The following is a 23,674-nucleotide window of genomic DNA, read 5'->3' as shown; positions in this document are numbered from 1 at the left end:
GCATGAGGACCGCGTGTCCCTCTACGCCGATGATATCCTTTTGTATCTCGCCTCCCCGCGCAACTCGCTGATTGTCCTGGTTGATGTTTTGCGCTCCTTCGGTCGTAACTCAGGCCTTGTCATCAACTGGGCGAAATCCTGCGTGTATGTGCTCTCCGGGGAGGCTCCGGCCCTACCACGGGACTGCCCGATCCAGATTTCCTCCCAGGGGTTCCGGTACCTGGGTATATATATTACTCTAGACCCGGAGGTCCGCTACGAGCGGAACTTGCTGCCCCCCCTCCAGCGCTTGCGGGAGGACGTTGCGCGCTGGCGGCGTCTTCCGCTTTCGCCGCTTGGCCGAGCGGCCTTGTTTAAGATGATGTCCTTGCCGCGCTTTCTGTATGCGCTTCAGAATACTATGGACTTGGTTCCGGCGCGCTACTTCCGTGAGGTGGAGAGCCTGCAGCGGCGCCTGTTCTGGGACGGGAGGCCGCGTATTGCTCTGGCTAAATTGACGCTCCCGTGGTACGACGGGGGGGTCGCCCTCCCGGACATTAAACGGTATTACTGGGCCTCCCAGCTAGCTGCAATTAATCATGGCCTTTACGGGCCCGCCCTGAACCCGGCATTTGAAATGGACAAGATGCTCCTGCCCGGTGGCGACTACAATCGAGCGCTCTACTCTGGCGCGCCCGACTCCCGTCTGACGGGACCGACGCGTGTCATGGTGCGTGTCTGGCACGCGGCTAATGCAGCGATGGGGTGGAAGGACCGTTTGACCCGGGCGACACCGCTATATGCGTCTGAGAGGTTGGGCTCCCTGTGGACATCGAAGGGCTTCGAGAAGTGGGACACGATCGGAATCAGCACAGTGGGAGATCTCTGGACGAGGGGGGGATTCAAAACTTTTGAGACGCTGCAGACGGAGTTTCAGCTGCAAGGCAGTGAGTACTTTCGGTACTTACAAGTCCGCCATGCGCTGGGCTCCGTCTTCCCGGATGTCGCGTCCATTCCGGAGTCTTCCCCCCTGGAGGACCGAGTGCTGGATGGCCATGTCCCAGACAGCACGATCTCCCTTATATATAAAAAGCTGATCAACGACAGATCGTGCCTGCTGACTAGTCTCCGCGAGGCCTGGGTTGCCGACGGGTTGGAACTGGACGACGAGGACTGGATCTCCGCGGTGGCCTCTCCGAAGGAGGTGGCCATCCCGGCTCGCCTTCGCTTCGTCCAGCTTAAGATCCTCCACCGGGTTTACGTGACGGGGCCAAGGCTTCTACGTATGGGCTTTGCTGGCGACGGATTGTGTAAGCGTGGCTGTGGTGCTTTGGCAACTTTCATGCATATTCTGTGGGAGTGCCCAAAGGTGGAGCGATTCTGGCGTGGTGTGCATGAGGTCCTGCGTGTGGTTACGCGTGTCGCGCTGTTGCCTGAAGCGAGGAGATGCTTGCTGAATGTGTGGGAACCAAATGACTACTCGGTCCCGCAGAAGCGGTGGGTGACTCTGAGATACATGATAGCTAAGCGTGACATTGCTCAATTGTGGGGATCCCAGAGGCCCCCGGCGGTGTTGGCCTGGAAAGAACATATGGATTGGTGTATGTTTCGTGAAAAGGTAGTGTATGTGGCGAGGGGTAAGCCTGGGGCGTGGGTGAAAATCTGGGGCCCCTGGAACGCCTATCGCGGGGGTATTTGTGAGCCGCCACTGCTACCGGCCGCCTCACCAGCTCCGTCCCCCTAGCCGACCCCCTCCCCTAGCCGCGGGCATGTGGTTCCCCTGTCCTTGATCTATTCCCATTCCCCTCTTCAGAGTTTGGCTGCTGGTTGGGATCCCCCACTTAAGGAGCACGTGCCGTCACTTTGGATTGCGGGTTGCCTTGCGGGTGTGGTTTTTTGTGTTGTTCTGTTTTGAAAAAAAGGAAACCGTATTGTGGGCTTGGAGTTATGTGGCCTGCGCCATTGATATCTCCTGATTTACCGATCTGCACCGCCAAGAGACTCTTACTGTAGGTATGTCATATGCTTCTGCCACTCTAGCGGCCGGCCGGATGGTTGTAGGCCCATACCTGTAACCTTTTTTAACATGTAATAAACGGTTTAAAAAAAAAAAAAAAAAAAAAAAAAAACTTTACAGAATGCACTTTTACTGACTCCCAGGGATGTAGCTTGGTCAGTAAGATTGGGGAGAGGTGGGGTGAGCTTTAGGTTTTCTGAGCAATCTCTGGCATATCATAGCAAAATACATACATGAGAAGCAGGGAATGAGGGAGCTTAAGGGGCAGTGAGTGGAAAGGGAGAGCAGTGTGGATTGTTAAAGGTACTTAAAACACAATCTTTTGCAAAATAACCCTCATTTTTTAAAAACTTCAAAACAGAGAGGAGTGTGTATATGTGTTTTTCTGTGTGTGTACGTAAAAATCCCAGGTGAAATCAGACAGACACCTCACCATACCCAGTGGAAGCACCTGCATCCAGTTATTTACTAGAGAATACATTTATTAGGGGGATGGAACACCCCAAACACACCCCCTCGAAGCTACGCCCCCGCCACTCCCCATATTTAGAACCCGTTAAGTAATTTTAAACTGTCATGTATATAGTTTTCATTCCTTTGTAAGGTGCCCTCACTCTTTTAACTGTGCCCCCTGTGCCAGATTGGAGCTTCTTCAATCCCACCGGCTGCGCTTCACTCTGTTTGTGCTTAGGGCTCAAAAGTCCTAAAGTAAGAGGGTTCTGCCTGGAACCTCGCCCAACAATTGACTTCCATTTTCTTTTTATGTAAGTTATTTATACCTACATTTTAGGCATAAAAGTACTTACTTAGACTTCAGAAAACTAGACTGTCTTTAAACATGGAAGTCCTGGAGAAGGCCTTCGATTGTATGACTTCTTTCCCAAAACAGTGACCAAAGTTCTGCTTGAAGGGCACGCAGCAGTATCCTTCAATTCCTCTCGTACCGCCTGCGCTGTCCAAGGTGGTGTTCCATCTCCTTCGGTCTTGCTGGGCATATTGCCAATGTGGTAAAAGAAGACTTGAGCTGCATCTGTGGAGGAGGCCTTATCGAGACGGACAGACTTGAACTTGCTTGAATTCTCTTTGTGTTTACATCACAAGGGTTGCTGCTGTTTTTTTTAGATCTGGTGTTAGTCAAGCCATGTTGATTTTATTTTATATATAATATACTTAATTGTAAGGGCTTTCAGCTAGTGCTCTTCATCCATTGGCCTGTTAATGTGTCATTCACATTTTTCGTCTGCTCAGTCCAGCATTCCACAGTTGGCCAGCTCACTCCAGCTGTTGGCTACTCCACGCTGAGCGATGGCGTTCTACTCTTCTAAGCGCAGGGCTAAAATGGCAATGGTTGTTTTTAGAGACCAACAAATATTGTTGCTTTTTGGCAATTTATTTGTATTTGCAAAAGCCTGAAAGAACCTCCAGCAAAAAGTTTTACAAAAACAGTGACGAAGACCAAAACAAGCAGTGGTAAAGCCAAAAGGCAGACATCAACGTCAGTCCGATTGGCTTTTGCCAGTGCTTGATTACCTCATGCTACGAAGTCCAAATTCAAATCTGTTTTGCTCATTATAGCCTAGCTAGTACTGACTGCCAATACGTACTTTAATCTTTTGCGTAGTAGATATGAGTAGCACTGCAGTGTCTGTCATGCATGAGTCAGGTGGAATTAACATGAACACCAACCATAACATGAGGGCTGAAAATACACACTGCAAATCACCATGGAAGACGCTACAAAGCAGTCAGACGAGCATAATTGATGGATAGTCTGTTGGGCCTACAAGGTGGCGGCATTCAGATACAATGACCTATGAGCTCTCTTCTTCTGCTGGAGGGGTAGTTGGGCAGGGGCGAATGAACCACCACTGGGGTGTTGGTGGTTCAGTATTTTTGTCTTCTATGCCGCCTGCTCCTACTGAGAGAAGGGAAACCGTTGCTCCACTTAAGAATGAAATTCACTTATGTGATGTTAACTGAAAAATTTACTTTAGGATATGTTGATCTGGATGGAAAGGTGGCCAACTGGTTAACGGCAGCGGTATTGGAAATTAACGACCTGTGATGCTTGTTTTAGGAAATTGTTTGGGAAAAGATGTTTTGCAAAATGATGTAAACTTTAATAATTTAAACGATAAAGGCCTTGCGCAGCCCAAAAATTAAAAAAACATATACTTATTTCGCTTTACATGTCTAAGAAAGCCTACTTGAGCTGACGTTCGAGCTATGCCGTAGCGCAGAGAAGACCGGCTGTGCATTCACTTTAGTGTATATGTGTACTCTGCTGAAGTGCTTCTTAACCTTTGGATTTCTGTGGACCCCCCACTTAATCATTACTGCAATCCACAGACCAACTTTGAATCATTATTGGATTCCGGGGACCCCCACTGAGGCAATGTTGGAATGTAGGGAACCTGGCCTCAGCAAGATCACTGATTTGAATCGCAAAACAATACCCAAAAATACTGAAACAAGCATTCATCAAATACACAAATGATGAAATATCTTATTAAATTCACAAACAAATCTAAAAAAATTAACATTTTAATTTTAATCGGAAGGTTGGAACTTTTCGAAATCAATTGTGGCCATCCATCGTCTATATTATAATCTGTTTATCGGCTCACAGGAATCAATCTGAGGCTAGCAACTTAATTTTCAGCATCCAATATCAAATCCCTTCACATTTATAAAATGTTTTGCAATTTTTCATTTTCAGTTTTGCTTTTTTATTTCTTTATAACTTATAAATCTGTTAAAATTATTTAATGTTCTGAACAGTTGCGGGTCCCCTTAGTAGACGTCACAGACTCCAGGTTAAGAACCACTGCTTTAATGCCAATAGTGGTGCATAGTGATAATAGTGATGTCACTACATTAATGCTTATCATGTCAATTTGGAGTCGCTCATAGGATCTAGCTAGGTGGGCCAAGACATTGTCTTATACTCATATTTTAAGTGGCAGGAATGATTTTTTACTGTTATGAAACTCATGTTGTGTAGAAACTGTCATCCATTTTTCATTATGCCCTGAAGATTAACATCATCCTCCCCATCTCCTCTAGATCTCTACCTTCCTTCAAGTCGTGGACCCGGTGGCCGGAAGGCTTCCCATCCAAGAAGATGCACTCCCTTGACGAACCCCTGGACCTGAAGCTCAGCATCTCGAAGCTGAGGGCGGCCAGGGAGAAGCAAGACAAGGCTCTGAGCAGCGCCAAGCACAGGAGCCAATGCGAAGCACTGATGATCCGTGATGATGGCACCACAGCCGTGGAGCCAGTATCCCCCTCATCCCCACCCCACAGTAAGTACTTGAGCCTAGGGCATGCCAGCACTTGACTTGCACCATATCCGCAGTCACCCTGCTCATATAGAATTGCGCCCACCCATCTCTGCCAATGCATGCACCTCAATCCTGCCATGTAGCTCACTAAAGTATTTAAATAATGGGAATGCACCTTATTTCAGACTTGCAGTTCCCCATCCTATTGCAACACTGGAATAAACACATGTATGTTGCCCATTCCCTGGCTGCTCTATCTGTGACCCTCCCACAAACAGCTCTGCCTGTGCACCTCTAAGCACTCACTGCCTGCTGCTCTATGACTGGTAACCTGGGCCACTGGAATTATGCAATTTTACAGCCTCTGTGTTTTCCGCATAATTATTAATTTACCACATAATCCTTCAACTGCTGCATAATCTGCAGATTTTAACAAAAAATGCTTAGATCAGATGGATCAAATGTTGCTAAAAACGCAGAAACACATGTTGTGCACTGGAAGGCCCTTTGCAAAGGCTGACTAAACTCCTTTCGTGGGAATGACACTGGCACTAATGAAAAACCTTTCCCAGACAGTGTTAACTTGTGTAATAATCACAAAATAATGAAGTAATACTATCACAAAATGTGATGCATTATGCCGCATAATTTCCCTTTTCTTACCGCTTAATTTAGACAACCCTGCTGCACAATTTGGTCCTCCCCTGCTGCATAATTTCAGTGGCCCTGCTGGTAACCAACACACAAGTCTACATTGCCTCCTCTGCTACCCCCAGTCTAGCCAGAAGTTGTTCTTTGCTCCACTCACGAGGACTTACCTCTCGGTTTTCAGGATTCTTTTCTCACAGCAAGTTCCGGGACAAGGCGGATTCCCCATTCTCCTGCCCGCCGATGATCGACCTCAGCCTTTCGCCCCATTCTGGGATGGACTCACCTGGCAGTTCTTCTCTGTCTCCCGACAGGCATGTGAATGGAGACGCGATCCATTCCTCTTCTCCTCCTGTGAGTGAGACGCAACAAATTCAGGTTCAGACCTCCAAAAGGTAGATTGTGGCAGCGGTAGAATGGGGGCCGAAAGCAGCCCTAAAAATGTGTTCACACCTGCCCTTCATTAGACCGAGTGAATGTAGTCAGTTTGTCTGACCGTCCCCAGGAGGAATTTCAGGGGAATACATTTTGTGCCTCTCCTGAGGGCTGGTTGACAGGCTGGGTACCTGATGTTCTCCTGGTCTATCCACCTAAAAAAACAGCCCCTTGTCCTAATGCAACAGGTGTGGCCAGATGTGGGTCTGGTGCCCACTCTGCCACTGAAGCCAAGCTGCCCCCGACTGAGGAACCTCGACCAGGGCGAGACCGGTCTTGGGTTGCTTGTGCTCTGTTTCAGAGAGGACCTGGTGTGCCAATTTGAGTTGGCCTGTTCCTATTAGAACAGGACCATGGCTGATTTGCATATGGCTGGGTCTAATCTGAGGTGGCATGGCAGGCAAAAAATCGATGGACTGGGATGCGCCCTTGAGTAATTACTAGTGTCTGAAATTGATTCAAGCATTCCAGCCATCACTTTTTTGTTTGCCTGGTCCTCATCCGCATGGACACTCCAGCCCTGGAGTCTGGACACAGGAGTCTGGCGAGGATGAGATGTGCGGAGAATGCCGATCAGGAGGAGAGTGAAACGCCTTGGTGGTTGGAGAAGCCAAGGCAGGGTATTCGAGGCCTATAGTGGATACTTGATGTTCCTCTATGACTGATTTCTTCGATCATAAACGAGTGCATTTGAAATGCCCCGGTGAGATCTTGTACGAGACCTTCCATGTTAGCAATGACTCCGCCTCCATGAGTGTCTTGGAGGCAGGAATGGAAGACTCCATTGATACCCAGAGGGTTGGTGAAGCAGGGGAAAAAAGGGGCTCTTCTGTTGGTGGGAATGATGCGGGCATTAGTCGTGAGAGGTTCCGGCAAGTCATGTGGGGCGTGATAGAGACCGGTGAGTGTGAAGCAAGCGATGGGAATTGATGAGACGCCATTTGAGTTGGGCTAATGTTGATGGTTGGTTTGGAAATGTAAACACGGGCTGCTGTCTCTTTCTCCTCCAGGATTTTCAGTCTCTCCGTTACATGGACGGTATTCCCAGTCCCCTGCAGTTTTTCCTGCCCTTGACTTCAGGCAGCGGCTTGCACCTGCCCCCGTCCGTCTTCATCACCCCTCCCAGGGAGAAGCGTCTCTGCCCCGAGCTGCAGGAGCCCACGGACCTGCTGTGCCGCTGGTCCAAGGTAAGCAGGAAGTGCAGGAGGCGGAGCTTCATTTTTCCCCCTGCAAACGTACTTCTGACTCACCAGTGGTTTTCTTACCATTTTGCCCATCTCTTCCGCACCTCTGTATCTTTCTCTCCTGTTTCTCTTCCTTTCTGTCTTACATCTAGTCCCCCTCTCTTCTATCAACCTGGAATGACTGGGAACTGCATCACAGTCTTATAGGATAACCAAACCCAAGGAATAAACAGTGTGCACCTTCCATATGTTACTAATAGTAACAGTGCTTTGATACCCTGACATATCGCGTTTGTGCTTTATAAAACTCCTCAAATAAATAAATAAATACCAGTCCGGCCACCCTACATCTCCTGTTTGCCGCATCACTCAATTCTTCTCTTCTGTTGAAGGGGTAGAAGATGAACCTGATGGTCTTTTTTTTTAGGCCCAACAGTATTTAGTTTTGGGTGCGCTCTTTCTTTTGCAGATGCTTTTCTTTGCAGCTGTCAATCTCTGGAGGCACCACCCACATACACCCCTCATTCAGCGCTATTCAGTCGAAATGAGATTTCCTGTGTAAAGAAGGTGCCTCAGATTACCCTGGTTGCAATGTCCCTTCTTGAACCTCTGCTTCGTGTCACCCTCGCCTTCTCAAGTTCCAGTCTTGAGAGGGATTGCCTGGTCTCCCTGCTCATTGGACGTGGACGGGGCATCTACCAAGAATCACCTTAGAGAGCCTGGTTCTTCTGGCCAACATCCAATCAAGCCTATGCAGAAGAAGACATGATCAGACACAGCAACATCCTCACAAAGGGTGCTACACCTCCCACTAAAACCCTTCCAGAGGTACCTGTAAGACCGAGCTTTGAAAAAAAGGTGCACTTTCTCCGGCCACAAGAAGAACAAGAAAAGATCAAAGGAAAAAGTGAGACAAAGACAACACACTAGTGCAATGGCTGGCAGTAATGCTGATTCGTGCACAGACAGATGCCCCATAGTGAGAGTGGGCAAGAATAACATTTGACAGTATGGGATTTCACCCCAAGGCTGAGGTCTCCTTTTTCAAATAAGGTTTCAATCAATATTTTCTTGATACTCTCATGATTCATGGCTTGTAACTTGTATCTTTGATGAAGTTCTACACCTACTCGACCTCATTGCTGATAGGCAATATATTAGATGACAATGCAGCTATCTCCTGGCTCATGTATGTATGTATGTATGTTCATTTATAGAGCGCACTGTAACCCTACGGGGATCCTGGCTCTGAAGACACAGTGAAGAAAACTTAACAGCAACTAACAAAGGGCAGAAAAGCCCATGAAATTATGCTCTGGGGAAGAGCCCCATCATAACCTACTAGACTGTAGAAAGCAACGTTGACACTTCCTCAGAGGATTCTACTGTGTCATGTACCTGTGGATAGATATAGCAAGTAATTAAGTCGATTCTTGACCTTTCTAGTCCCTGGCTTTTTGAAATATGTCTTGTAGCTCCTTTCCTTGGCCCCAAGTTTAAGATTAAGAGAAATCCTGGTGAACTTTTACACATTTCCCTCTGTGAGGGAGACTTAACGTGGTTTTTAACCAGGCAGCCATGTTCTCAATGGCCATTGCCTTAACCTGTACACTCAGTGAAATCCAAACTCTTTCAGTTTCAGAATGGCAGACAGTTCCCAAGACTCGTGCAGATTTCAGTATAAACTTCCTTCCTATATTTTTTTCTTTGGCCCTTTAACTGTAGTGCTGATGAGAAGTTCCATAATGTAGGTATAAGACATGGTCTGATTCTGCACAGACTCTACTAAGGACATTTTATCCAGTCGTAAGCTCTTTTGGTCGCTTTGCCACCGAGCTAGTTACAGAGTGTTGGTAGCATCTTGCCGGATCAGTATTATCTTCATTATTTTTTGTTAGAGGTAGGGAGATTAGCAATGAGCTTAAATATTAAAGTTTCCTCACCCACTAGTGCTTTAAATGGTACTGTCAGATATCGAGGCCCAGAGCTTCTGAGCCCTTGTATTTTGAAAGGCGAAGCAAGGCAATGCAAGGGCTTAGGTGGGATTTACTAAGCCATACAAGTCCACATTGTGTAGCTCTGCGTAGCTTAGTAAATCCACAAGAAAGCGCAAATCACTGCTATACGTTACTCTGCGTTGGGAAGGCATTCCATGGGTGGAGCACGGGTGTTCATATGCAACCACCCCTGGATTTTTGTGCATTTCCCGATTTACAAGGACTTGTAAACCTGGGAATGTGTCAAAATGGTACGCCATTCCAAGAGGGGTGTAATGAGAAGAAATATCATTTTTTCTCTGCGTTATTTCCTACTTCTGTGTGGGCTGCATTATGCAGCACAGGTAGAAAGAGGAAAATGCCTTAAAGGATTGCTTTTGTATAGGAAGGTGTCCCTTCCTGTACAGAAACAATCCTGCCTGTAACTCCGGCACCCTTGCACCATGGGGCAAGGGTGCCTGCATTGGCGCTAGCGAGCACTCAGTGCACCAGTGCAGTTAGAGAGAAGGAATGCGTCATATCCTAGTAGACTCAGCAAGTTGTCTTGCAACGTTCTGTGACTTCTTCATAAATCTGCCACTGAGTTTTTAAAATTCTGTACTACTTCCACGATCTACGACCAATAATTCTCAATCGGTACAAAATGTCTTTATCACATTTTGTTTATATATATATATATATATATATATATCTATATATATATCCAAAGCTCAATTTCCCCTTGTTTGTCGAAGAAATACCGCACTCCGGGGGGACAATCACAGTTGTTGTTTATTCAACGGTAACGGCAAACAAAACAAACGCGTTTCGGCGTAGGCCTTCTTCGGTGTTCATTACACTTCCGAGGAGGCATGTTTAAAAAAGGTTTGCTTAGTGCTTCAAAAATAAAGAAAGGACAAACATTTTTAACTAAATGGCAGTGCCATTTTGGAATGGTTACACCTATTACTTCCCGCCGTGTATCGGCTTACAGAAAATCAACACTAATGCAATTCAAAGCGTCATTACATATTAAACAATGAAAACACCATCAGTTATAAATTATAACCATCCCATGGCACTCACATTACATATTATAATCTTGCCGTGTATCGGCTTGCGTCCTTTCATGAAGCACTACTGTCAACAGGCTATGAATATTACGAATCATTCGTGAATTCACAATCTTAGCCGTGTATCGGCTATGTAGTATAGATATCAGCACTCATTATTTGTTACTTTTTACATATTGACAATATTCATAAATGTCTAATAGTCAAAATTCAAAATTTAGAGAGAGGTAACATAGGAACACTTTACCAAATATCTGTAGATGAAACAGTAAATGAAAGAACCCAGATTCATGGATATTCAGACTCGAAATGATTAATTTATTGACCTAAGTGGACCACTAATTCCTCCCCACTATTTAATCCTCGTGGGTACCTGGTCTGTAGATCTATAATAAATCTCGACTCAAGTTTTATCAACTTGCGTGTTCTATTACCTCCTCTTACATTTGCTGGAACAAAATCTAGGCCAAAATATTGTAACAGATTCCTGTTACTTTGATGACACTCTGCAAAGTGACGTGCAACTGGATATGCTGCGTCCGATTTATCTATGGCCCGTAGATGTTCTAGAATCCTGATTTTTAGTTGGTGTATAGTGCTGCCTATATAACGCAGTCCACATGGACACACCAAACAGTAAACTGCAAAAGGAGTACTACAAGTTAAAAATGTATTTCAAGGTATAACTGCGTTCTGGAATTTGGGCCTCTGCATTGCACAGGAGGTCTGTTTGGACACAGAGAGCAAGCGTTGCTCAAAACTCAGTAGGTCTGTATGAACACAGAGAGCAAGGCTCACTCAATGCACAGGTCTGTCTGAGCACAGAGAGCAGGGCTCACTCAATGCACAGGAGGTCTGTCTGAACACAGAGAGCAAGGCTCACTCAATGCACAGGTAGGTCTGTTTGATCACAGAGAGCAGGGCTCACTCAATGCACAGGAGGTCTGTCTGAAAACAGAGAGCAGGGCTCACTCAATGCACAGGTCTGTCTGAACACAGAGAGCAGGGCTCGCTCAATGCACAGGAGGTCTGTCTGAACACAGAGAGCAAGGCTCACTCAATGCACAGGAGGTCTGTCTGAACACAGAGAGCAGGGCTCACTCAATGCACAGGAGGTCTGTCTGAACACAGAGAGCAGGGATCGCTCAATGCACAGGAGGTCTGTCTGAACACAGAGAGCAGGGCTCACTCAATGCACAGGTCTGTCTGATCACAGAGAGCAGGGCTCGCTCAATGCACAGGAGGTCTGTCTGAACACAGAGAGCAGGGCTCACTCAATGCACAGGTCTGTCTGAACACAGAGAGCAGGGCTCGCTCAATGCACAGGAGGTCTGTTTGAACACAGAAAGCACGGCTCACTCAATGCACAGGAGGTCTGTCTGAACACAGAGAGCAGAGAGCAGGGCTCGCTCAATGCACAGGAGGTCTGCCTGAACACAGAGAGCAAGGCTCACTCAATGCACAGGAGGTCTGCCTGAACACAGAGAGCAAGGCTCACTCAATGCACAGGAGGTCTGCCTGAACACAGAGAGCAAGTCTCACTCAATGCACAGGAGGTCTGTCTGAACACAGAGAGCAAGGCTCACTCAATGCACAGGAGGTCTGTCTGAACACAGAGAGCAGGGCTCACTCAATGCACAGGAGGTCTGTCTGAACACAGAGAACAAGTCTCACTCAATGCACAGGAGGTCTGCCTGAACACAGAGAGCAGGGCTCACTCAATGCACATGAGGTCTGCCTGAACACAGAGAGCAGGGCTCACTCAATGCACATGAGGTCTGCCTGAACACAGAGAGCAAGGCTCACTCAATGCACAGGAGGTCTGCCTGAACACAGAGAGCAGGGCTCGCTCAATGCACAGGAGGTCTGTCTGAACACAGAGAGCAAGGCTCACTCAATGCACAGGTCTGTCTGATCACAGAGAGCAGGGCTCACTCAATGCACAGGAGGTCTGTCTGAACACAGAGAGCAGGGCTCACTCAATGCACAGGAGGTCTGTCTGAAAACAGAGAGCAGGGCTCACTCAATGCACAGGTCTGTCTGAACACAGAGAGCATGGCTCGCTCAATGCACAGGAGGTCTGTCTGAACACAGAGAGCAAGGCTCACTCAATGCACAGGTCTGTCTGATCACAGAGAGCAGGGCTCACTCAATGCACAGGAGGTCTGTCTGAACACAGAGAGCAGGGCTCACTCAATGCACAGGTCTGTCTGAACACAGAGAGCAGGGCTCACTCAATGCACATGAGGTCTGTCTGAACACAGAGAGCAGGGCTCACTCAATGCACAGGTCTGTCTGAACACAGAGAGCAGGGATCGCTCAATGCACAGGAGGTCTGTCTGAACACAGAGAGCAGGGCTCACTCAATGCACAGGTCTGTCTGATCACAGAGAGCAGGGCTCGCTCAATGCACAGGAGGTCTGTCTGAACACAGAGAGCAGGGCTCACTCAATGCACAGGTCTGTCTGAACACAGAGAGCAGGGCTCGCTCAATGCACAGGAGGTCTGTTTGAACACAGAGAGCACGGCTCACTCAATGCACAGGAGGTCTGTCTGAACACAGAGAGCAGAGAGCAGGGCTCGCTCAATGCACAGGAGGTCTGCCTGAACACAGAGAGCAAGGCTCACTCAATGCACAGGAGGTCTGCCTGAACACAGAGAGCAAGGCTCACTCAATGCACAGGAGGTCTGCCTGAACACAGAGAGCAGGGCTCACTCAATGCACATGAGGTCTGCCTGAACACAGAGAGCAAGGCTCACTCAATGCACAGGAGGTCTGTCTGAACACAGAGAGCAGGGCTCACTCAATGCACAGGAGGTCTGTCTGAACACAGAGAGCAAGTCTCACTCAATGCACAGGAGGTCTGCCTGAACACAGAGAGCAGGGCTCACTCAATGCACATGAGGTCTGCCTGAACACAGAGAGCAAGGCTCACTCAATGCACAGGAGGTCTGCCTGAACACAGAGAGCAGGGCTCACTCAATGCACAGGAGGTCTGTCTGAACACAGAGAGCAAGTCTCACTCAATGCACAGGAGGTCTGCCTGAACACAGAGAGCAGGGCTCACTCAATGCACAGGAGGTCTGCCTGAACACAGAGAGCAAGGCTCACTCAATGCACAGGAGGTCTGCCTGAACACAGAGAGCAAGGCTCACTCAATGCACAGGAGGCCTGCCTGAACACAGAGGGCAGGGCTCACTCAATGCACAGGAGGTTTGTCTGAAGATGCAAACCAAGCCTTGCTTAATACACAAGAGGGCAAGCCTTGCGATCTCTGTTCAGACAGATACAAAATGAATACTATATATGGGATAAAGTACCCCCTGATGTACAATATAAAGATTTTGTAAGTTGCTAAGGAGTTCCAAGACCATATAGAGGAACGAGGTCAAAGGCAGAGCTCCTTCATAAGGTTATGCAACTCTGAGGTGACTTGCAATATCCTTATCATGTATGACAGGAGTTACTTTATTCCTTCTAACACATGGTCACCCCATCACCTTTCCCTCAAACCATTTGAATTCTTGGTCCGTGGCTCTTTCATATATTAAACGGACAGCATGTTCGCAAACATGAAGGATAAAAATAGAATCTCTAGTGCAAATGCTGTCAGATATTTGTTGCAATTTTTTTTTATAATTCGTTTAATCCGTCTGTTTATAAAAAAAATGTTCAGTAACTCGGAATGTGTAGAAACATGCAGAAATAGTCTAAATTTTCTTTAATTACCAAAGGAGTGCCAAAAATATACATGTTGAAATTAATAGCTCCTTTCTGCTTGTCACTATACAGCTAGAAAAACAGACAAAGCAGGAGAAAGAAAAGCAACATTTCATTTTGTCACTCAAACAGCTGCTTTGGCAGCAGGCATTGAGACGTCAGAACTCAACTGTAATAAGTGATTACAGGTGAGTTTTGATGTCATCTCTTTATAATAGGGGACTAGGTGTGTCACAAGTCACCTATTATAAATAAATTAGAGAGGTTTTTATAGAGGGATTGCAGATTCCCATGTATTATAAAAGAATAAGTGTAAAGCCAGGTAAAATTCGTAAATTTATATCATATCTGCCACAGAAATAAGAGTACCAACCCCAAAGAGATTCCTACAACTTCAACCTGATCTCAATGCGAAAGGGAGTAATAAATTACCCACACTCTTTCGCAAAGAAAAAACAAGCATTGGCATAGCCCATAGGTCTCGCCTTTGGGACCTTATAAGTGTTTAGCTATGCAACAGTTGCATAACTAAATACTTATAAGGTCCCAAAAGCGAGACCTATTGGCTATGCAAAGCGGCCGTGCGGCCGTGAAAGTGAAAGTAATCGCGGTAAAGCGCGGCGCGCGCGCCCGTGCACATGTACTGTAGCTCTATGCTGGCCTGGTAGCACTTTTTGGTGCCCTCTCAATAAGTCTCGCCAGACCAGCGCATGCGCTGGGTCAGGCGAGACCTAACAATTTCAGCTTTTTTTTAAAAACAACAGAAAAATGCGACCCAAGATTTTAGTATTTGAGCGTGCGATTCAGGTTCAGCTTTCTTTTTTGGCGATCTCTACTTTCAGGAGGTATTTACGTCTCACGTAAAATGAGAACCTCTGACTATCACAGACTGGCTTATAAGTAGGAGGAATGCCTTAGCAGCAGCATTTAATAAGCAAGACAATCCAACTTTAACTGAATACTGAAATTAAAAATTGGTGGATTTTAAAACCTTCCAAACGGCCTTCTTGGCAAAACAGGGGAGTTTTTGGATCCTGCCCGACCAGGAGTATGCTCCAGTATGGCTGAGACTGGAGAGAACCATACTAAATAACCTTGAACCCTTAGCCCTACTAACAGCCAACAAACATACACTAACAACAAACCTAATACTCAAAAATACCAGAAACGCCCTACTGAAGGTGGACCAGAGGATGGAACACAGCATAAAAAACTCGAAATGGGAATCTCTGTGGGAAAACGCTAGGATAAAATACAGGGGCAAGCCGCTCTCGATGGACTCGTGGGGGAAAACAGGGATCTCACACCCTATACAACTTGAAGAGGGAGGGAATCCCATCACTTTCAATATGCTAAAAATCAAACATAACTTATCAGACATAGAACTGTATACTTTTCTAAAAATCAAAACAGCACTGACCAAAGCGACACTTTCTGCTACCAAGCCGTCAATCTTCCAGTATATGTCCAACCTCAATAAATTAGGCCACCAGGTATCACACCTCTACAGACTCCTACGGTCCAGCGCAACCAAACTTAATGAAAAGACACGCAAATACTGGGAGTCCCAGATTGGGGGCACACTTAGCGAAAATGAGATCCAGACGCTATGGTCCTCCCCCACACAAAGTAAAATATCCCCGGTACCAGCACAGACAAAGTTCTGGACACTACACAAAAGCTACTGGACCCCAGCGCGCCTGGCGACCCTGGGACTGAACACCAATGACCAGTGCTGGAATTGTAACAGTGGAAAGGGGGACCTGGCCCATCTCATATATTACTGCCCAAAAGTCAAGGCATTCTGGGAGAAGATCTTTGCCTTTTTAAACAACATGCTAGGTTGTACCCTTAAAACGGAGTTTGCCACCCTGATAACCGCATTCATTAGGACAGATGCAGACACTCAACAAGACAGAGACCTACTCGACCTCCTTCTAGCAGCAGGAGTAAAAATGGTACTCAATAACTGGAAAGACACCTCCAAGGCAACGTTTAAGGGATGGCTCAACTGGGTGACATACCTTAGGGGAGCGGATACAGTGGCCCTACGAGATTCACCATGGAGACAGCCCGACAGGAAAATGTGGGCAACCCTGGACAAATACCTAGACCCGTATGATCCGCCCTGAATAGGCCCAGTAGAACTACCCGGATAGCAACCCATATTAGGCAATAGCGCACACGCTAACTCTCATTCTATGCCATCCTCTCTCTCTCTGCTCTGGCCCCCTGTCCCTGTCCCTCTCTGTGCTTTCTATGAACCATAAGAGGACAGTGGGTGGAAGATAGCCAAAATAGGCTAATTGTAACTCAACCTACACAGCCAAAGTGGGCGACCCTGTAACAACAAGCGATGCAGAGTGCATGTTAATTGTTAATTGTTTTATGTATGTGTTATGTTATATGTTATATGTCATGGGTTTTGGGGAGATAAAACAAAATCTTAATAAAAATCTACTGATATTAAAAAAAGAAATTAAAAATAGGCAATTAATTGATTTCAAAAGAAGAGATCATATTTAAGGGCACAAACAATGGGGTACGTGGCCAAGTGTCATGATCGCAAAGTTGTACGAGCTCTTCCTTTTAGCTGGATTGAATTGGCCGAAGATTGCACTGAGATCTCAGTTCAATCTTCGGCCAATTCAATCATGCAACATGTGATCATGCAACATGCTAACTCGAGCTCTATTTACACCCCTGATACACAACATTGTCTATGTGCAGCCATCTCAAATGCTGCTGATAGATCAACACAAGCATTGGGTCCCATAATCTGGAGGATGAAGCAGATACCCCATTGCCCAAACATTGGCACTTTGTACTTTCCATATGTGGAACTCCACCCAGAGTGTTAAAGCACAAGAGATTAAGCTGCCGTGCATGGTCCTAAAGTTGACGAGCAACCACCGAGCCCACAACTTTACCACAAAATGATTACAAAATTGATAGAGCAAAATATATTATGGACTGACAAGAAAAGGTTAACTTTCCTTAGAAGGGAGTTAATAATACCAAATTAATCTGGAAGGGAACAAACCCCTGAGGCAAATATCTAAGGGCAAGAAGTAGGGGCCTCAGTGCGTGAAGAGAAACGTTATTTAAAAGCACAACAGTGTTAGGTAAAGAAGGTAGACAACAGAGAAACTGGGCGTCACAAGTGCAGTTGGAGATTTCTTTCAGAATTCGTGGAATTTTAGCCATAAAAAATTATTGTGCCTAAATAGACTGGTTTTGTTTCCAAGCGTCATGGCTTCTTGATAGAGAGTGCATTGCTTTTGTAAGAGCAGAGGTGGTTGAGCTGGGACACTGGTGGGCGTGGGCCTCTGGTGTCAAGGAAGTCGGCATCCATGTGGTCTCCCGGCTAGACTTTGGAGCTGGGAAACTAAGGTTCGAGCCTCAGGGTCGACTCCACATCCCATGATCCTGGGCAAATCACTTAGGGGCATATTTGCAACAGGCAGCGATAATTACCGCTGACCTTGTATACTGCATTTTTTTCTATCACTGGAATATTTCGCCAGGCTTGCGTTGTATTAACAACACTTAGCGCCATGGCGATGTATATTCCAGCGTTAGCGCCCTTTTCCATGCAACCCAGCGATGTTCCATGTAAAACGGCGATATGCTTGATGATACGACCCTGTGGTCGTATCACATGAATCCACCTCCCATGTTAGGTATGCCTTAGTCAGGAATTTAATAGACGTTAAATTCCTGCGTTGAGGCATACTTAGCGCGATTAAAATAATCGCTTCCCCGCATTGTAAATATCGCGAAGCTGCCTTCGCGATATTTACCCATGTTGTTTCCACAGACATGCCTACTTTGCATCTCATTAGCGATGCGAAGTTAGGCGTGCTGGAAACGGGAGCAAAATCAGCAAAACACGCGATATCGTGTCTTTGCTGATAAGTGGATAAAATTATCACCGCTTTTCGGCCGAAAACGGCCGCAAAAGCGGCGATAATTTTTTATCGCTGCATTGTTAATATGCCCCAAATCTCCCCCTGCCTACCCAAAAAAAAAATAATAATAAGTCCTTGTGTAATGTAACTGGTGCTCATGTAAAGCGCTCCAAGATCCGTGGGTCGAGTTCGCGCTATATAAATCTGCACACAAAAAAAAGCAAGATGGATGACCATGACCCACACATGACCTCTGCCCCCCCTCTGGATGGAAGATTAGACATCTTCATTGATATGCTTCAAATGCACAATTTGCCACCAATTTATCCCCAAACTCATATAAAGAACCCACATAAACAGACTTTAAAATCCGTATCAGATTTACACGAGCTTGCTCTCATAATGTGGATTAAAATGCTCCACTTGCCACAAAACCTGCGGAGAGCCACCAAAGGTCTAGCAATATTCAGTTGCAAGAACCCTCGAGCTATTATTTCGCAAAGCTTTTTTTTATATTGCCACTAGGTGGCGAGAGCTACCAAGAGTTGGTGTAAAGATCTGTGTGTAAATGAAATTACACGAGGTTTGTGTATTCTTTTTTTTGCGCCCCCCTTTCTGTTTTCTTTATGCCTCTTTTCTTTAAGTTTATATTTAATCTTTTTTTCCTTCACACTCTCCCTGTTTGCCTGTTACCTCACCTCTCTTCCCCACATCAAGGGTTCTACACTTTACCGTTACCAGCAACTCTTCTCTACATCTCAGGTCTTGTTTCTTTTTGTGCATCTCATCCTTTCTTCCCCTTACTCTTCCTACCAATTTTTAAGATTCATTTTTATGCTTTTCTCCTTTTCCACCCAGCCCCCAACCTATGATCCCCTCTGTTTGCCTTTCTCTTTATATAGTTTCAGTAAGCCAGTGGGTGACTCGTATCAGTTTTCTAGCTTCTTGTGTGTCCACAGAGTGAAAACATGTGAAAACATTAACTGCAAAAACATAAACTCGAAATTATCTTCCAAAATGTCTACCATTCATAATTAACTCCGTTACTACAATTTCGATATTTCACCAAAGCAGGCAGTCAAGCACTGCTAGAATTAGAAAATTAAATAAGCCAAGGGCTACAACCGTGAGTTTTGAACAAATGTAGGAATTTAAAAGGGTTAAAAGTTTTGCAAGGAGAAATTTAAGTTTGCTAGATATTTAGGTAGTAGAATATTTTGGGTTTATATTTTTGCAGACTGTTTTTCCAGTCTATGATTTCACTTGGAACCACACAGAGCTCTCCAGGGGCCTGGTATATTTGATTACCTGTCACTTTCTCTGTCTCCCTCATGCAGTGTAACCAGCTATTTGATCTGCTCCAGGACCTGGTTGACCACGTCAACGACTTCCATGTGAAGCCTGAAAAGGATGCCGGGTACTGCTGCCACTGGGAGGGATGTGCCCGCCGCGGCCGAGGTTTCAATGCCAGGTGAGGGGATTTAGGAGTCTGATGGGGAAGTCCTAGCACGGACGTCAATTCACCAAAATGCCAGGGGTAGCGGAAGTGACATCACATGCCATGTGATCCCTGCCTGATGTCACAGGAAGTGACCCCACACAAACTTTGACCTGGTGACATCACAGAAAGTGATATCACCTGTCCTTTGACACAGCCTGTTGATGTCACAGGAAGTGACATCACATGACCTTTGGACCACATGAAATCAAAGGCCCAGCTTGTAGGCAATAATGATGCAGAGATTGCTTTAGCAGTGCAAACTGGCACTGCTTGGATGATTTTATGCCACCAGAGCGCTTGCCGAGGCCGACAAACAGCCAGGGGGTCGCAGGCAGGATGTCAGGGGTTGCAACTGGTGGCTTAGGGGTCGCAGTTGCGACCCCTGCCGACCAGTGGTGTCCGCCACAAAATGAAAGGGGGGGGGGGGGGGACGACAGACTTGGGAAGGGGGGAGGGACTGGGAATTGAGGATAAAATATATATATATTTTTTTAAAACACACTTTGCCTCAGATGCAGATGGCCACCTGATCTTTCAATCCCAGCAGACTCTGGGAAGGCATAAGCTTCCCTCCCAATCCAGACGCTACTGTCATGCTATGAGAGCAGCACCGGGATTGGTCTGAGCAGCCTGGTCTGCCCCTCAGACACTGCTGCTTTTCTCCAACCTGACTGTGAACACCACTGGGTTGGAGTAATAGAAGTGCACATGTCTGTTTGGGCACCCTCAGACGGCTGGGAAAACTTACATTTGCACTTCTAAGTGCCCACCACTCCTCCCTTTCATGGCCCGGCCCGCCCTACAAAGGCATGCCAGCCAGTCACAGAGAAATAAAATATTGATTTATTATCATGTTTTTCTGTGACTGACTCTGATGAGTGGGGCGACACATCTCCGCCATTACAGAGGAGACTCTCCTCCTGGTGAACCGTAATTGATGTCCATGGGTCCTAGCCTTTTATTTAATAGTGCCTGTGAAGGTTGTCACTTTCAGCACTGACAGCTGGTCAGCAGGTTAACGCCTATAATGTCATACCTTGCGAGAGTGTGGAAGGTTATAAACTTTGGCCACTTGGTTTAATATGTTTAGTAGTGAAACCAGGCCAGCTGAGAGTACCCATCTTTTTAAATAATACTAGCAGAGGTGCTGATAAATTGTAATCCCCAGACACTGACCAAGATTTTATAAAATGATTATATTGTGAGGAGCTAGAGATTAATGCTGGTGGGTACAAGGTTGCAGGGACCTGTCTCTGATTTAGTGCCAGGTGGGCGGATAGAAAGCTATGAACGTTGGTTATCGAGTTTGAATATCCACCCTATGGGCATTAACTTCCTTCTGTGCTTGCTGCTGCAAAGCCAATAAATTAAATCCAAGTCTTTAATCCATTGGCTGGCGAGTTGATGGCTCTGTGTGAATTGACATGTAAGTATTTCTTTTAGTGCGATGATAACAGTTAGAAATGAGGTGTGATACCAGGCAATCCCTGTCAAAATATCATCTGACGTAAATATTGTGTCCTAAACATCGTCCACAAAAATATTGCTGCACTGCAATTGTTAATAGAAAATCTATTAATATTTTTGCAAATGATATGTAGGACAAGCTATGTATGACAGTAGTTTTTTTCTCCAATATTCTCACGTACAACCCGATCTGAGGCCTGGGTTCAGGGTGCACTCTCTGTGGCATTTGGGTTAAGGCTAGGTGGCAGTGGCATGAATGTCGTTGGGCGCGTCGTGGGCTGCACGCATCATCCTTACCTGCGTAAGTGAGGGGGGAGTGGGTTGATTTTTATGTATTTGTTATCTTGGGAGGACTTTTGTGTGTTACTGTTCTTCCCGAATGAATCACAACGTGGCAGAAGGCTGGCACTGGTCCAGTTGGAAGAGGAGAGGAAATCTGCCCAGTCGAACATGTCTACTGCGGTGGTGTCAGCTGAGGTGAGAGCAGGTCTCAACAGAAGCACTATGAGGAGTTAGGTGGCAGTAGCACTCTTTACAAAGGATCCCACACCTCCACTCATTTATGTCTAGTGCAGCGGTGAAGCAAATGTTAGGAAGAGTCTGTGATCCCGCCAACTTTGAAATGTAGGATCTGTTGTTCAGGAATACCTATAAAAGTATCCCGTATCACGGCCTGCCCTGCCTCGCGGTACCCCGGACCAGTCAGCTTGGTTCAAGTTGTCTTAAGAAGAGCCCTTCTGCATCTTTACCAATCGCCAATTGATAGATTGTGGGCAAGCTCAGGACCTCATCTCTGCTCTGGAAACAGCACATACAGCTGTGGGAACGTTTTCCCTCCTTAAGACTCCAGAGTACTGCCTGGAGATCTCATTACACCCAATGGCTCTAATCTATTGATCTCAGTTATTTGAAATCTTGCGAAAAAATGGGCAAATTATATGGATTGCCGCAGTCTCTCGAGTGGGGGAGCATAACAGTAACGTCTGAACTTACATACAGACTCCGATCTGGTGCAGGGTTTGATATATATTTACCTTTGAGCTCGTGACATTTGCTCTTGATATTCTCTGAAAACGAGAATCGCCAGCTGGAATCTATATTCTCACTGGGACAGATCTTGAGTAGAGAACAGGAATTTTTATGAAATTGGGATCCTGGCATTGCATTGGTCGGTGAAACTCTATAGGAGCCCTGATGAAGTTCTCCCAAAGAGAACGAAACGCGTTGGCTGGAATTAAAGCACTATTGATACTGATTGATAAATAAAGAAACCTAAGCAAAAAATTATCTCTTTGATCTGGACTTTGTTATTCTGCGCTGGCCCATCAAAACGTATTTCAAGTATCTGGAGCACAGAGGCATTAATAGACGGTTGCTGCCAGGGCATGTTGCGCGGGAATTGTATATATCCAGAACTGGTATGAGGTGCAGAAATTTGTAGTCGACCGTCTTTTCTATTTTTGTATGGTCACGTCCATAAGGGGTTAGAGTGCCCGCTTGATGCCGATTCTTCTTCTGTAAATAAACTGAAAGGAATGTCATGAGTTTATATTGAGCAAATACATATATATACTGTTTTTCTTCCTGCAGGTACAAAATGCTAATCCACATACGGACGCACACCAACGAAAAGCCGCACCGCTGTCCAACATGCAACAAGAGCTTCTCCAGGCTGGAAAACCTGAAGATCCACAACCGTTCTCACACCGGTCAGTTACCACCTGCTGACGATTGCATCCACCCCTGTGCACCCCTCAAACAACAGGTCTCTCTCACATAGGCTAACTACATTACCGCACTGCTGCGGCTCTTTTACACCAACCAGGCAGCTCTCACACAGGCAAAACTGTGCCTCCTACACCCCCAATGTCTACTACACCAACCAGGCAGCTCTCACACTGGCATAACTGTGCCTCCTACACCCCCAATGTCTTCTACACCAACCAGGCAGCTCTCACACATACAGAACTGTGCCTCCTACACCCCCAATGTCTTCTACACCAACCAGGCAGCTCTCACACAGGCACAACTGTGCCTCCTACACCTCAAATGTCTTCTACACCAATCAGGCAGCTCTCACACAGGCAAAACTGTGCCTCCTACACCCCCAATGTCTTCTACACCAACCAGGAAGCTCTCACACATACAAAACTGTGCCTCCTACACCCCCAATGTCTTCTACACCAACCAGGCAGCTCTCACACAGGCAAAGCTGTGCCTCCTACACCCCCAATGTCTTCTACACCAACCAGGCAGCTCTCACACATACAAAACTGTGCCTCCTACACCCCCAATGTCTTCTACACCAACCAGGCAGCTCTCAAACAGGCAAAACTGTGCCTCCTACACCCCCAATGTCTTCTACACCAACCAGGCAGCTCTCACACAGGCAAAACTGTGCCTCCTACACCCCCAATGTCATCTACACCAACCAGGCAGCTCTCACACATACAAAACTGGGCCTCCTACACCCCCAAT

At 46.3% G+C, this 23,674-nt stretch overlaps 1 protein-coding gene across 2 annotated transcripts in view; it reads left to right on the top strand.

Moving 5' to 3' along the window:
• GLIS2 (GLIS family zinc finger 2) overlaps nt 1-23,674 on the top strand; it is a 219,541-nt gene that overhangs the window by 179,784 nt on the left and 16,083 nt on the right. For both annotated transcript variants that reach the window (XM_085628454.1, XM_085628455.1), the window contains exons 2-6: nt 5,063-5,301; nt 6,113-6,282; nt 7,374-7,550; nt 19,566-19,699; nt 22,787-22,905. In XM_085628454.1, the coding sequence (XP_085484580.1) occupies nt 5,121-5,301; nt 6,113-6,282; nt 7,374-7,550; nt 19,566-19,699; nt 22,787-22,905 (781 nt within the window). In that variant the 5' untranslated portion in view covers nt 5,063-5,120. The remainder of the gene's footprint in view (nt 1-5,062; nt 5,302-6,112; nt 6,283-7,373; nt 7,551-19,565; nt 19,700-22,786; nt 22,906-23,674) is intronic.

The sequence above is a fragment of the Triturus cristatus genome, chromosome 10 (assembly GCF_964204655.1).
Source record: "Triturus cristatus chromosome 10, aTriCri1.1, whole genome shotgun sequence".
NCBI classification, from domain to species: Eukaryota; Metazoa; Chordata; class Amphibia; order Caudata; family Salamandridae; genus Triturus; species Triturus cristatus.
This window is presented reverse-complemented; position numbering and strand designations above follow the sequence as displayed.